This window comes from Giraffa tippelskirchi, chromosome X, assembly GCF_054371585.1.
Source record: "Giraffa tippelskirchi isolate mGirTip1 chromosome X, T2T-mGirTip1v1.2.pri, whole genome shotgun sequence".
NCBI classification, from domain to species: domain Eukaryota; kingdom Metazoa; phylum Chordata; class Mammalia; order Artiodactyla; family Giraffidae; genus Giraffa; species Giraffa tippelskirchi.
Genome location: NC_137289.1, coordinates 93,619,139 through 93,634,691, shown reverse-complemented (window position 1 = coordinate 93,634,691; position 15,553 = coordinate 93,619,139). Strand labels below are relative to the sequence as shown.

Genomic DNA, 15,553 nt, shown 5'->3' with positions numbered 1-15,553 from the left:
TATTGGTCGCTGTCCGCCCTCGGTCAGCCCTGGCCTACTCTGATTGGCAAGCGTATTGCCACCTCCCCGCTCCCCTTGCGAAAGCCCGCAAGTCGAGAAAAGCAGTAGCTATTGGCCAACCCGGCGAGGCTGGCGTTTTAGAGCTTGGCTTCCTGCGAAGATGAAAGACACACGGAAGCTCCGCCCCTTTCGCCGGGGGGTGAGGCCGATTTCCGCGCGATTGGTTGGGAACATCCGCGCAAGTGTCATTGCTGTCTTTTCGTCAAGTAAATTCCACAACCTAGCGGTCAGAAGTACCACAGTCTGACTGAGAGGACAAGAAGGTGGTTGCTTCCTTGAGGCCATGACAGAGTGAGGCAAAGAGGACCTCTTACCCATTCGAAAACAAAGTCCCGATTCAGGACCTATTTAGTGCGGCGGGGGCGGAGCGACAACTCTAGCGCTCAGGCCAACTGCGGCTGCGCAGAGTCACACTTCCGTCCCCAACCCCCAGAGGTTGCAGAACGATCTGTTATGGCGGCTGGGATGTTGGGTTTGTGCGGCCGCCGCCTTTTGGCAGTAGCGGCGACGCGAGGGCTCCCGGCTGCCCGTGTTCGCTGGGAATCCAGCTCCTCCAGGGCTGTGATTGCTTCGTCCACTCTGGCGGGAAAGCGGCCGTCAGAACCGATTATACGCTGGCAGGAGGACCCAGAACCCGAGGACGAAAACCTCTATGAGAAGGTGAGAGGGAGGGGAAACGGGACGCCGGAATGGTCAATCGGGGACCGGCAGATAGGGCGCCGTAGAGGACGGTCTTAGTCGGCTGGAATTGCGCAGCTGGCGAAATCTTCGAAGATTTGGAAATTCTGCCTAGCTTGTTTCCTCCTTTGTACGGGTTCAGGGTCAGAGATTGGCCTTATTTTGCAGACAGACATCAAACCTGAAGTGGACAATGTTCAAAGCACGTTTGAAGCAATATAGAGTAACAACAATGCTACTAAACGCTGGTGTGGTGCTTACTCAGGTGTTTGAAGCACTTTACATACATTAACTCATTTAGTTCTCATAATAACCGTATTTCGAGGTAGGTGGTTTTGGTGTACCCATTCAACAGATGAGGAAACTGAAGCATAAAGATGTTAAGTGACTTGCCTAAGCTCACATAACTGAATGTGTGGCAAAACCAGATTTGCTGTGCTATCTGATAGCGGACTGAAATCAGAATGTCTTAGTTGGAATACAGGCATTGACCTTGGGCAAGTAGCTTAAGCCCTTGATGCTTCAGTTTCTTTTTAAGATAGGGAAAGTATTAGGACATTTTCCAAAAGAATAAAATACTACATGTGCCTCCAGTAATTAAATGACTCAAAATGCTCAAATCAGCAGCTGGCACTTAGTAAATATTCACCATTAGAAGGTGTTCTTTTTTTTTTTTGCCACTTTCCACCTCACTGGGATATTGTGCAATTTTTGCTTGGGAAAAGGCCTGGCATATAATAGATGCTTCATCCATAGTGACCTCTTGTTGAGGGGCTTGGATATATAGGATACTCATTCATGCATTCTGTAGCTACGTATTGAGGGCCTGCTGTATGCCAGGCTAAGTTCAGGGTGCTATGAATTCAGCAGTATAGAAATCAGATAAAGCTCTGGGTTTCATAGAGCTTACATGATAGTGGAGAATACAGAAAATAAACATGTAAAATATTAGAAAACAGTAATATAGGGTATGCAACCAATAATATAATGTGATCAGAGTATTTGAAGGATATGCTACTTTGGTAAACTAATAAATGCTTGAAAGAAAGTTAAATAAGATAAGTGGATGGAGAGTGACTCGGGGGTAGGGAGTTATGAGGTTGAGCCATAGGAAATAGCCAGTATCAATCATTTTTGACCTGTAAAAATGTCAGTTTCCTATAGGTCAACTTAATAGATAAGGTGACTAGGGAGTGCCTCCTAAGGGGAATGGTGATGAAGCCAAAAGCTTGAATGAGGAGACAGAACCAGCCCCGACTAGATCTTGGGGAAAGGCTTTCCAGACAGAAGGAACAGCAAGTGCAAAGGCTCTGTGGTGGGAAGGAGCTTGACAAGTCCTAAGAACAGACAGGAATTTAGGGAGGGAGGAGAGATTAGTCCAAGGTGAAGTTGGAGACCAAGTTATACAGGACCAGCATCAGGCTTTGTGGAGTAGCAGGAAGCCCTCGTTGACTTCTCTTTGCCATAGAACCCAGACTCCCACGGTTATGACAAGGACCCTGCTGTGGACGTCTGGAACATGCGGGTTGTCTTCTTCTTCGGATTCTCCATCGTCTTGGTCCTTGGCAGCACCTTTGTGGCTTATCTGCCTGACTACAGGTGCGTGAGGTGTCCAAGAGAGTGGGATGGGTGGGGACAGAGGCAGGGGTGGAGACTGAAGGAGACCGCCAGGAGTCCATTCCCTGGGGAACTAAGATGGGGATTGATGTCCATTGAGGCTCCCTCACATCTTCCTCCATGCTGCTGCCTCCAGGATGCAGGAGTGGGCCCGCCGGGAAGCTGAAAGGCTTGTGAAATACCGAGAGGCCCATGGCCTACCCATCATGGAATCCAACTGCTTTGACCCCAGCAAGATCCAGCTGCCAGAGGATGAGGACTAACTGGTTGCCAGAAGGGGCATAAGAAGCACCACCTTCTCTACCCTGCCTGCCATTCTGCCCTCTTCTCAGAGCCCCTAATTAAAAGGACTGAAAGTGTGACTGGCTGATGTTGCTTCTGTTGTGAGAGGGATGTGGGAGTGGGGGCATCAGAGTAGGGGTGCCTTGTCTGGGTATTCTGGTTATCTGTTGCCATGTGACAAACACCCTAAAACTTGGTGGCTTAAATCAATTCAGTGTTATGTTTCATGGTCCTATGGTTGACTGGGCTCAACGAGGTGGTCCTTCTTGAAGACTTGGGTGGTTGCAGTCAGATGGTGGCTGGGGCTGGAATCATAGGAAGGCTCAACTGGGTTCAATGTCCAAGATGCCTTCTTTATTTCCATGTTTGGTACTTGAGTCTTCTATGTGGCTTCTCTCTCCCGCAGAATAGCCTGGGTTTTTTGTACGGTGGCTCAGGCCTCCTCTGCATTGAGGTGTAGCACATGGGAAGAAATAGACAGTAGCCACCTTTAGAAAAAAAGCTACCACACTGGGACTGCATATGTTGGAAGAAGAGCCAGGGTGACCAGGGATTGAGGGTGGTGGCTCAGAGCTGGGCTTTTCTATTGCTGAGGATGAGTGTTTGTCTCCCTCCCTGCCTTCTTCTCTGTTTTTCTCAGTGCTGGGGTTTTCGCCTCTGCCTTGTGTCTTGGTGAATCTGGATGCCTCTCTCTTCCCCTCTGTCCCAATCTGAGTGGTCTCTGACTGAAGATACGCATCTCTCTTGTCTGTGCATGTTTGTCTATTTCTCTCCCTGCCCCCTTATCTGTCTCTGTCTTTCTCTGTCTCTCTTTCGAGCAGGAAGTCTCTCCCCACCGCCTTTCCCCCAAACATTCTTGTTTTCTGGGAGTAGGCCATCTGTTTGCATCAGGGACTCATTCTCAGACTCTCTCTGTCTCTGGATCTGGAAGATGGAGTTGGACACTTGCTCTGGCTCTTTGTTTCTTTCTGGGGAATATCTCCTAAGATCCCTGTTAACTCGGCATCTGGGTTCCCCTTCATGCTCCTGGCATCTTTGCCCTCTTCTCTGTGGCCCCCTTCCACAGCTCCGGCTTGCAGATTCCCACATCATGCACTCATTGCTTCCATCTCTGTGAGTGTCCCTGCCTGGGACATCAGAAAGTGCAAGAGCCCCCAGTCACCGGAAGAACATCTGGCCTAATGAACCTTCCACTGCAGATGATGCGTATCCCTAACTTCTGAGTCGGGAGGAGTCCTAGTTCACTTGTATGTGGCTAAGGTGAGAGCAATGTCTATGCGAACCTTCCTGGAAGTGAGCAGTGTCACTCCCTGAGTGCGCCCTTGTGAGGCCAGTCTCCCAACTTAAGGGTAGCTCCAGAGCAGACAGTACTAGTGTGTAAAGGGAGCACTCCCACTACTGGGCATATACCCTGAGAAACCACATTTCAAAAAGACATATGTATCCCAATGTTCATAGCAGCACTATTTACAATAGCCAGGACATGGAAGCAACCTAGATGTCCATTGACAGATGAATAGATAAAGATAATCTCACACACACACACACACACACACACACACACACACACACACACACACACACACACACACACACACACACACACACACACTGGAATATGGAAGCAACCTAGATGTCCATTGACAGATGAATAGATAAAGATAATCTCACACACACACACACACACACTGGAATATGGAAGCAACCTAGATGTCCATTGACAGATGAATAGATAAAGATAATCACACACACACACACACACTGGAATATGGAAGCAACCTAGATGTCCATTGACAGATGAATAGATAAAGATAAACACACACACACACACACACACACACACACACACTGGAATATTACTCAGCCATAAAAAGGAACAAATTTAAGTCAGTTGTAGTGAGGTGGATGAACCTAGAGCCTGTTATACAGAATGAAGTAAGTCAGAAAGAGAAAAACAAATACCATATATTAACACATATATTGAATCTAGAAAAATGGTGCTGATGAACCTATTTGCAGGGAAGGAATGGAGATGGCAGAAGTAGAGGATGGTCTTGTGGGCACAGCAGGGGAAGGAGAGGGTAGGACAAATTGAGAAAGTGACATTGACATATATACACGATCATGTATAAAATAGATAACTAGTGGGAAGCTGCTATATAACACGGGGAGCCCAGCCTGGTGCCCTGTGATGACCTAAAGGGGTGAGATGGGAGTGTGTGTGTGTGTGTATATATATATAATTATGACTGATCCTCACTGGTGTATGGCAGAAACCAACACACCATTATAAAGCAAAGATCCTCCAGTTAAAAATAATAAAAAAAGGAGAATGTGAAATAAATGCCAAAAGCTCCCTTCAGGTCCAACTTTCTACCCCAAGGGTAATCACTTTCTGTACTTGTAACAACTTTTGATCTCATGATGTTTGCATGATGGATCCACGTTGTTATGGAACTTGTAGTTTGCCCATGTTCACTGCTGTATTCTCTTCCATTGCTGTGAGTAGATCACACTTCATCTATTCCATTGTTGATGGGCATTTGGGTAATTTTCTATTTGGGGCTATTAAGAATAATTCTTCTGTGAACATTCTTGTATATATCTTTTGATGGATATATGCAGTCATTTCTCTTGGGCATATACCCAAGAATACAATTGTTCAATCATGGGGGTAGACATTTGATCAGCTGTGTAAATCATGCCAGTTCTCCAATCTATGCTTCCCCAGTGGTAAATGCCACGTCCTCAACATCACATGGCACTCCCCATCTGTTTCATCGTAGCCATTCTGATTACTGACTGACCTTTTATGGACCACATTGGGATGAAGGGCTGGGGGTTGAATGGCTACTGTGTACCAAGCCCTGACAGGGTGCCAGGAATGACAGATACCAGGATCTCTGTCCTTGGGAATTTCACAGGGTTGGGGTGGAGGCCAGTGTGAGTGGCCAGAACTTAAAGTCAATGTTTTCATCCTGCTGTTTGGCTCCAAGGATATTTGAACCTTGGTATTTGGGGTCCAGCTTTGCTCCAGCAACATAACAGGTAACAAACGCCTTCATCCTTCAATCTAGGGGAGCATTTATTATGGGTAAGGCCCAGTGAACAGGATGGTCACAGTTCCTGTGGCAGACACTGTCAGTTCCCTGCCCATAACCCTGTGACCTCACTGCTTCATCATGTGCTGGCCAACTGGCAACTGCCTGGGTTTGCATCTCTTGGCTAGAGGGCTTCCTCTCAAGCTGCAGAAGGCTGTTCTGCCTCCGGATCTGGCAGGCTGGAAGGGGCCAGGAAATGAACACCTCTTGGTGGCAACCCTCAGCCAATGACTGACAAGAGCTGGTAAATAAATACCCCTTCCCCCTTGCCTCTCAGATGGGACATGCCTGAGGTCTATGTTCTCCATCAGTCCTTAGAACTCCACAGTGGGAACAAGCCCCAGTGCTAAGTCGCTTAGTAACACTCTTCATTGACTGCCCTCCCTTTGTCTCACTTCCTCACTTCCCACTGCCTGACAGGTGCTTCCTGGAATCACATTCTAGATAAGCTGCTTGACTTCAATCTTTGTCTCAGGGTCAGCTTCCAGAGGGACACAAATGAAGGCAGTCTCTGTCCTCATGGACTTTACCTCAAGGTTGTGGGTAAGACTGAAGTAAACAAGCATGGAAACCAACAGAGGAGATAAATTCCTCCAGAAGGCCAGTGTGGCTGGAATGTTGTGCTTACTAGAATCACTGGAATCTTCCTGCAAAAGGATAGTTACAGATGAGATTATAGAGGTGGTCATGAGCCATATCTGTAGGTCCCCATGGGCCATGGTTAAATGGATTTTAGATTTTTTTAATTGAAGTACAGTTGATTTACAATGTTGTGTTAGTTTCAGGTATACAGCAAAGTGATTCATACACACACACACACACACACACACACACACACACACACATATAGGGGCTTCCTTGATAGTGGTAAAGAATCTGCCTGCAGGAGACTGCTGTTTGATTCCTGGGTCAGGAAGATCTGCTGGGGAAGGGATAGGCTACCTACTCCAGTATTCTTGGGCTTCTCTTGTGGCTCAGCTGGTAAACAATCCGTCTGCAGTGTTGGAGACCTGGGTTCCATCCCTGGGTTGGGAAGATTCCCTAGAGAAGGAAAAGGCTACACACTGCAATATTCTGGCCTGGAGAATTCCATGAATTGCATAGTCCATGGGGTTGCAAAGAGTCAGACACAACTGAATGACTTTCACTTTCACTTTCATATATATATGTTTCAGATATATATTTCAGTTACATATCAGATGCTTTTTTATTATAGGTTATGACAAGATATTGAATATGGTTTTCTGTGCTCTACAGTACGTCCTTATTGTTAGAAGGAGTTTAGATTTTATACACTATACAAAGTTGACCAGAACCTTACTGAAAAGCCAGCTTAGCAAAGCCCATTCCAGAAAATTCCTGACTGTCTAAGGGGACTGCTTACAATTTTTCTCCTGGATTACCCAGGAAATAAAAACAAGCTATCTTACCAGTTTCACAATGACTATTACTGATAGACATAATCACTGCAGAATAAACTGACCACAACTAAAATTGACAGATACAATGCTCTCAACCAAACATGAACTTGCAAATTTCAATCCTGAAATATTAGACTTGGTGAAAACTTGGCACAAATAAAGCTCAGAAGAACTAGAGCTGTTCATTCAACAAATATTTATAAAGTGCCTACTGGTTTCCAGGCACTGTTATAGGCAGGAGGGGATACAGCCAGGAGCAAAAGATTTAAAACTTCCTGCCCTCATGGAGCTTTTATTCTAGTAGAGGGAGATAGACAATAAAGAAGGCAATAAATTATATTATATTTGTATATTGGGGTGTGATAAGTATGCATTAAATGAAGAATAAAGGCAGAAGAAGGATAAATTAAGTCTTTGGGATTAGCAGATATGTAACATTATATATAAAATAGATAAACAACAAGGATCTACTGTACAGCACAGGGAACTATATTCAATATCTTGTAATAATGTATAGTGGAAAAGAATCTGAGAGAATATATATATATATATATATATATATACATATGTGTGTGTGTGTATATATATATATATATATATGTATATGTATATGTATGTATCAGTTCAGTTGCTCAGCTGGTGTCTGACTCTTTGCAACCCCATGGACTTCAGCATGCCAGGCTTTCCTGCCCATCACCAACTCCTGGAGCTTGCTCAAACTCACATCCATCGAGTCGGTGATGCCATCCAACCATCTATCTATCCTCTGTCATCCCTCCAATATTTCGGCCACCTGATGTGAAGAACTGACTCATTGGAAAAGACCCTGATGCTGGGAAAGATTGAAGGCAGGAGAAGGGGACGACAAAGAATAAGATATATATATGTATATGTATATGGCTGGGAAAGACTGAAGACAAAAGAAGTGGGCAGCAGAGGATGGAGATGGTTAGATGGCATCACTGACTCAATGGCTATGAGTTTGAGCTAACTCCAGGAGATAGTGAAGGACAGAGAAGCCTGGCATGCTGCAGTCCATGGGGCTGCAAAGAGTCAGACACAACTTAGTGACTGAACCACAGTGTGTATATAATTGAATCACTTTTATACTTGAAACATTGCAAATCAACTATATCACAATTAGAAAGATAAATAATTTTAAAATAAAGGCAGTAAGGGGGATTAGGAGTACAGGATGGGAGAAGATTGTATTTGAATAGGGTAGTCTGCTTAGGCCTTGTTGAAAGGTGATTTTTTTTTTTTGGAGGAAAAAAATATGAAGAAAGACTACAGATGCAAGAACATTTCTGGCAGACGGAACAACCAGTACAGTTCTTGAAGCAAGAACGTGCCCGATATGTTCAAGGAGCAGCCTGAGGTTAAGGAGATATCTGGGGCAAAGCAATTATTTCTGAAATATGGCACAGATAAGAATGTGTGGATCTAATCATCACTATAAAGATTAACCTGAAAATGAGTCATCCCAGTGAAAATAATTTCAGAAAGTGAAAATGGCCAAAATTGGCTTTAGGTTAACTTCATCACTGTATGGTGTTGAATGAGGAATTACATTGCCTGAAAATTCACTCCAGGGCAAACTTTCTCAATAGAAATTCATCCGAATTGGTATAATTCTGATTTTAAACGTTAATATTAAAAAAAAAGTTAATATTTGTAAACAGAGCCAATACATCTGCAGTACATAGCACGGGAGTTCAAAGGGTGAATCCAGGGCCAGCCAGGGTCCAGGCAAAGCAGCCTGGAATCAGCCATCATTGGAAGGGTTCATTTACTCAGTTATTCATTCATTCCACAAAGGAAGGGTTCATTCATTCATTACACAAATATTTGCCAAGTGCTTACTGTGTGACAGGGGACACAGCAACAAGTGAAACAGGTGAAAATTCTTGCCCTCTTGCAGCTGACCTCTAGTGCAGGAGACATATTAAATGTAAAGAACAAATAATAATTTGTGATAATAATTGCTAAATAAATAAATTAAATGTATAATATAGTGATAAACATTGAGAAAAATTACTCAAGAAAGGACATAGTGAGTGAGTGTGTGTGTGTGTGTGTGTGTGTGTGTAAATTTTAGCTAGAATGGCCATGGAAAAGGCCTCACTGAGAGGACATTTAAGAAAGACCTAAGGAAAGTGTCTATTTGAAGAAAGAACTTTGAAACAAGAGCCAGGATTGCAAGACAGTCATAGGCGTTATAAGGGTATGGATTCTAGAGTCAGACGGGGTTCAAATCACCAGCCCTCTCCATATCCAATGTGTGACCTTATAGTCCCATCTTCCTCCTCTATCAACTGGGACTAACAACATTAATTACCTATGTGTGTGTAAAGTGGTAAAGAATCTGCCTACCAATGCAGGGGACGCAGGTTCCATCCCTGGATCAGGAAGACCCACTGGAGGAGGAACTGGCAACCCACTTCAGTATTCTTGTTTGAAAAATTCCATGGACAGAGGAGCCTGGCAGGCTATAGTCCATGGAGTTGCAAAGTCAGACACAACTGAGCAACTGAGCACACAAGGATCTTGAGAGGATTAATCTGAGAATACTTACAACACTGCCTGCCACAGATTGGGTGTTTGTAAATGTTGGTTGAGTGAATGAATCCTCATTAACAATAATGTAGTGGCCCTATAAAATGAACTTGTAGTAGTCATGGTTTTGGGGATGTTCAGGTTGTGAAGTTGGTATGGACAGTGGTTTGGAACCCTGGCAGTCAATACTGAGGGGTTTAGGGTCTGGTATTGAAAGTTGTGGTTCCAGGAGACAAGGTTTGAAAAGTTAACTTAAGCCAGTCTGTTTAGTTACTTTAAGTAGTAGCTATTGGAAAAGCTGCATGATTCTTGGAGTCAATTGTCTCAAAGGTATAGAGGGTCTGGCGAACTCTGGCAGGGTCAGAATGAGGATCTGGGGTCTCAGCTGAAGTTTAGGAAGAGAGCAGCCATCAGTGAATGCCACGAGGTGTCAGTTAGAGGTACACCTCTGGGGGCCCTGCAATGCTCTGACCTTATCTTTTTATTCTTTTTCCAACTCCTCCACCTCCTTCAATTCTTTGCTAAATATCAGCTTCTCAAAGAGGACTCCCCTTATTTAAAAGAATAATCCCCCTTACTATTCATTCTGTTTTTTTCTTTAGTTCTTTTTTTCCCTTCATAGCACACACAAACTGCTTTATGTGTGTTGTCCTTGTAATTGAGGTCATGTTACCAGTAATTAAACAAAAATAAACTAGATTATTATTTTAATGAGGGGGTGAGAGAAAAAAGGAGAGAGAAAGGAGGAGGAGAAAGAGAGGAAGGGGGAATGAATTTTCAAAAACCCTAAACCTATCAAGGTAAGGTAGGAATGGTGCTTTGGGGCCAGATCATACTGGATTCTGAATGTCACACCGATGTTTGGTGCGCACACGTGCGTGTGTGTGTGTTTCAACAAATTCCATCTAAGTGAAAAACATCCTCTGCACAGTTTCCAAACTCTGCTTCTGCCAAGATTCTAAGACGTAAGGACCTCTGGGCCACTATCTTTTCTCACCTAGAATCCACTTTCTCCAGTAAATTTTTCAGAAAATTCCACTCACCCTACAAACCTGGCCTCTTTGGGGGGAAGAGCTCGCTTTGAAAAAAAAGCTCAGAGGGGTTGTTTCGGATCAGACCTTGAAAAAAGCTTTTGATTAATGAAATTTACCATTTTTAATTTAAAGCCTATTTTGTCTGATGATGTAGCTACACTTGTCTTTTTTTTTTTTTTTTTTTTTAGCAAACATTTGCTTCAAATACATTTTTCCATCCCTTTGCTTCCAGTCTATATGTATCTTTAAGACTAAAATGAGTCTCTTGCAGGCAGCATATGGTTGGGACTTGTATTTTTTATCTGTTTTACCTATGTCCTTTGATTAGAGCATTTACTCTATTTACATTTAAGGTAATTATTGATAGGTAAGGATTTACTATGAGTTTGAGCAAACTCTGGGAGATAGTGATGGGCAGGGAAGCCTGGCATGCTGCAGTCCATGGGGTCGCAGAGTTGGGCATGACTTAGCAACTGAACAACAAGGATTTACTATTGCCATTTTGCCCATTATTCTCTGGCTGTCTTGTAAGTCCTTGTTCCTTATTTCTTATCCTGCTGTCTTTGTGTGTGTGTGTTTTTCTGTGTGTGTGTTTGTGGGTGTGTGTGAGATGTCTTTCCATATCAGTATGTTTGGACTTTTTATCATGTTCTTTTGTGCAATTACTGCAGGTTTTCCTCTTATGGTTACCAAGAGGCTCAAGTAAAGTATCTTAAAATTATAACACCCTATTTTAAGGTGATAACTTCAATAAAATTTCACACTTTTCCTCGCAATTTAGGTTTTTGATGTTACAGTTTATATATTTTTTATATTGTGTAATCAATAAGAGTATTGTAGTTATGGTTATTTTTTACTACGTTTGTTTTCCAGCTCAAGTTGTAAGTGAATTATGCACCGCCATTACCATATTACAGAATCTTAAGAAAACACAATTACAGAAAGTTTAAATATATTTTGAAAAAATCAGACATGCACACACACGGGTAAAATTTCCCACGCAGTCTGAAGGAAAGCCAATACCTAAGCGCCAGGTGAGAACACCAAAGAAGCAGCTCGCTGAGTTAATCTTTAAAAGTGTTTTGGACCCACCCCCAGGTTTTTGTTTTTCCAGAATGCGGCTGCGCGGAGACTGTCCCTCTGCGCTCTTTCAGTCTGGGAAGCCAACACTGCCCCAAAGTACCCCTTCCCTGATCGAGACGGGGGTCCAAACTGTACATCTTAAAAGGACCAGCAGAAGGAAGCTGGGATGGACACAGAGCCTGTTTGTGGGCCCGCGTCTTTGTGTCAATAGATGTCTGGAAAGAGGCAGAGCCAATCGTGACAGATCTGTGGGCTAGTGACAGCCCTTGGGATAATCAGCTGTTCATCACAGCAGCTTTGCCACCTTTGTGTGTGTGTGTGTGGGGGGGGTGTTATCCATTTGAAAGGGCAGCAGGCGGCCGGTCAAAAGCTCTGGCTCCTGGGGGCTCTGGGTGGGCTGAGCCAGAGGGTAGAAGACTAATTCATCAGCCACCCTGTCTGTGAGCACAGAGTCTGGACCCACTCCTCTTCTGCGAGCAGGGGGCGGGAGAGGGACTTGATTGATAGCCTTCCAACCAGTGAGAACGTCTGAGTCACGGGGCACGTGTCTATTGGCAGTTGAGGGTTAGGTCTTGCTTTGACTGACACTTTTATCATCCAGTAGGCATGTCTACTTGAGTTGGGGGGCGGGACGGCTGGTGGCAGAAAAGGCAGGGTCTTGTCCTTGACTGACCCTTGTTTTGTTTAACGAGGAAACTGAGATTTCACAAGTAGCCCCCGCCCTTTTCTGTTTTTAAAAAACTTACAAAGTTGGAAAATTACAGCTTTAGAGCAATTTAGCTTTCTCATGCTGAACAGAAACAGCAGCCTCACTGAACCTGTGAAAAAGAGCAGCCCCTAGGAAAGATGATCTTATGGGTGGAGACTGGAACTGGGAGTGGTTCTCAGAAGCAGCTGAACAGCAGTTGGCATAGAGCTGGGACTTGATTTGAATTTTACGGCTTGAGAGACTGTGATGGAGGTTCAGTTCAGTTCAGTCGCTCAGTCGTGTCCGACTCTTTGCGACCCCGTGAATTGCAGCACGCCAGGCCTCTCTGTCCATCACCAACTCCCAGAGTCTACCCAAACCCATGTCCATCGAGTCGGTGATGCCATCCAACCATCTCATCCTCTGTCGTCTCCTTCTCCTTCTGCCCCCAATCCTACCCAGCATTAGGGTCTTTTCCAATGAGTCAACCCTTCGCATGAGGTGGCCAAAGTATTGGAGTTTCAGCTTCAACATCAGTCCTTCCAGTGAACACCAAGGATTGATCTCCTTTAGGATGGATTGATTGGATCCCCTTGCAGTCCAAGGGACTCTCAAGAGTCTTCTCCAACACCACAGTTTAAAAGCATCAATTCTGCAGCGCTCAGCTTTCTTCACCGTCCGACTCTCACATCCATACATGACCACTGGAAAAACTATAGCCTTGACTAGATGGACTTTTGTTGGCAAAGTAATGTCTCTGCTTTTCAATATGCTATCTAGGTTGGCCATAACCCTCCTTCCAAGGAGTAAGTGTCTTTTAATTTCATGGCTGCAATCACCATCAGCAGTGATTTCAGAGCCCAAAACAATAAAGTCTGACACTGTTTCCCCATCTATTTCCCATGAAGTGATGGGACCAGATGCCATGATCTTAGTTTTCTGAACATTGAGCTTCAAGCCAACTTTTTCACTCTCCTCTTTCACTTTCATCAGGAGGCTCTTTAGGTCTTCTTCACTTTCTGACATAAGGGTGGTGTCATCTGCATATCTGAGGTTATTGATATTTCTCCCGGCAATCTTGATTACAGCTTGTGTTTCCTCCAGCCCAGCATTTCTCATGATGTACTCTGCATATAAGTTAAATAAGCAGGGTGACAATATACAGCCTTGACGTACTCCTTTTCCTATTTGGAACCAGTCTGTTGTTCCATGCCCAGTTCTAACTGTTGCTTCCTGACCTGCATACAGGTTTCTCAAGAGACAGGTCAGATGGTCTGGTATTCCCATCTCTTTCAGAATTTTACACAGTTTATTGTGATCCACACAGTCAAAGGCTTTGGCATAGTCAATAAAGCAGAAATAGATTATTGCCAAATTCAGAATTAAATTGAAGAAAGTAGGGAAAACCACTAGACCATTCAGGTATGACCTTTATCAAATCCCTTATGAGTATACAGTGGAAGTGACAAATAGATTTAAGGGACTAGATCTGATAGACAGAGTGCCTGATGAACTATGGACAGAGGTTCATGACATTGTACAGGAGACAAGGATCAAGACCATCCCCAAGGAAAAGAAATGCAAAAAAACAAAATGGCTGTCTGAGGAGGCCTTCCAGATAGCTGGGAAGAGAAGAGAAGTGAAAAGCAAAGGAGAAAAGGAAAGATATTCCCATCTGAATGCAGAGTTCCAAAGAATAGCAAGGAGAGATAAGAAAGCCTTCCTCAGCAATCAATGCAGAGAAATAGAGGAAAACAACAGATTGGGAAAGACTAGAGATCTCTTCAAGAAAATTAGAGATACCAAAGGAACATTTCATGCAACGATAGGCTCGATAAAGGACAGAAATAGTATGAACCTAACAGTAGCAGAAGATATTAAGAAGAGGTGGCAAGAATACACAGAAGAACTGTACAAAAAAGATCTTCACGACCCAGATAATCACGATGGTGTGATCACTCACCTAGAGCCAGACATCCTGGAGTGTGAAGTCAAGTGGGCCTTAGAAAGCATCACTACGAAGAAAGCTAGTGGAGGTGATGGAATTCCAGTTGAGCTATTTCAAATCCTGAAAGATGATGCTGTGAAAGTGCTGCACTCGATATGCCAGCAAATTTGGAAAACTCAGCAGTGGCCACAGGACTGGAAAAGGTCAGTTTTCGTTCCAATCCCAAAGAAAGGCAATGCCAAAGAATGCTCAAACTACCGCACAATTGCACTCATCTCACATGCTAGTAAAGTAATGCTGACAATTCTCCAAGCCAGGCTTCAGCAATATGTGAACCGTGAACTTCCAGATGTTCAAGCTGGTTTTAGAAAAGGCAGAGGAACCAGAGATCAAATTGCCAATATCCGCTGGATCATCGAAAAAGCAAGAAAGTTCCGAAAAACATCTATTTCTGCTTTATTGACTATGCCAAAGCCTTTGACTGTGATGGAGGAGGTGGTCTAATACAGAGTCTCTGGTGAGAGTGATGGGGGTTTCTGAGGACAGTGGTGGGGACCCCTGGAAGTCTGTAATGGATGGTGAGTGGTTGAAGTCAGTCTGGGTGACCCGTGTTGACACTGACAGTTCAAGTTTGTTCTTTGATGAGACCAACTGGAATCAAGCAACGGATGGAGCCTGCACTGTCCAGATCACTGCTGCTGCACCCTGGACGTGGCAACATATCCACCATCAGAGACTGGGTACAAAGTAAAAATCTCTGTGTTGCTAATGCAAACTGTTTGCAGTCTGACAGTGGTGCACCCAATGATGCTTCCTATTATCAGCAGATATCTGATATTGTTCAACATTGTGTGTTGGGTTTACTCAATTGTGTCTGACTCTTTGTGACGCCATGGACTGTAGCCCACCAGGCTCCTCTGTCCTTGGCAATTCTCCAGGCAAGAATACTGGAGTGGGTAGCCATGCCCTCCTCCAGGGGATCTTCCCAACTCAGGGATTGAACCTAGGTCTCCTGCATTGCAGGCAGATTCTTTACCATCTGAGCCACCAGGGAAGCCCTGAACATTGAACAGCCTCCTAAGAAA

The 15,553-nt window shown here is 44.1% G+C and overlaps 1 protein-coding gene across 2 annotated transcripts; it reads left to right on the top strand.

The window, feature by feature from the left end:
- Positions 1-194: 194 nt before the first annotated feature.
- Positions 195-2,717, top strand: NDUFB11 (NADH:ubiquinone oxidoreductase subunit B11). 2 transcript variants are annotated; one of them, XM_081567140.1, is made up of 3 exons: positions 195-720; positions 2,207-2,337; positions 2,492-2,717. In XM_081567140.1, exons 1-3 carry the CDS (start codon positions 514-516, stop codon positions 2,616-2,618), a joined length of 465 nt encoding a protein of 154 aa, XP_081423266.1. In that variant the 5' UTR covers positions 195-513; the 3' UTR covers positions 2,619-2,717. The 2 variants fall into 2 exon arrangements, with proteins under 2 accessions (XP_081423266.1, XP_081423265.1); XM_081567139.1 differs by having other exon boundaries at positions 2,207-2,367.
- The last annotated feature ends 12,836 nt before the right edge of the window (positions 2,718-15,553 follow it).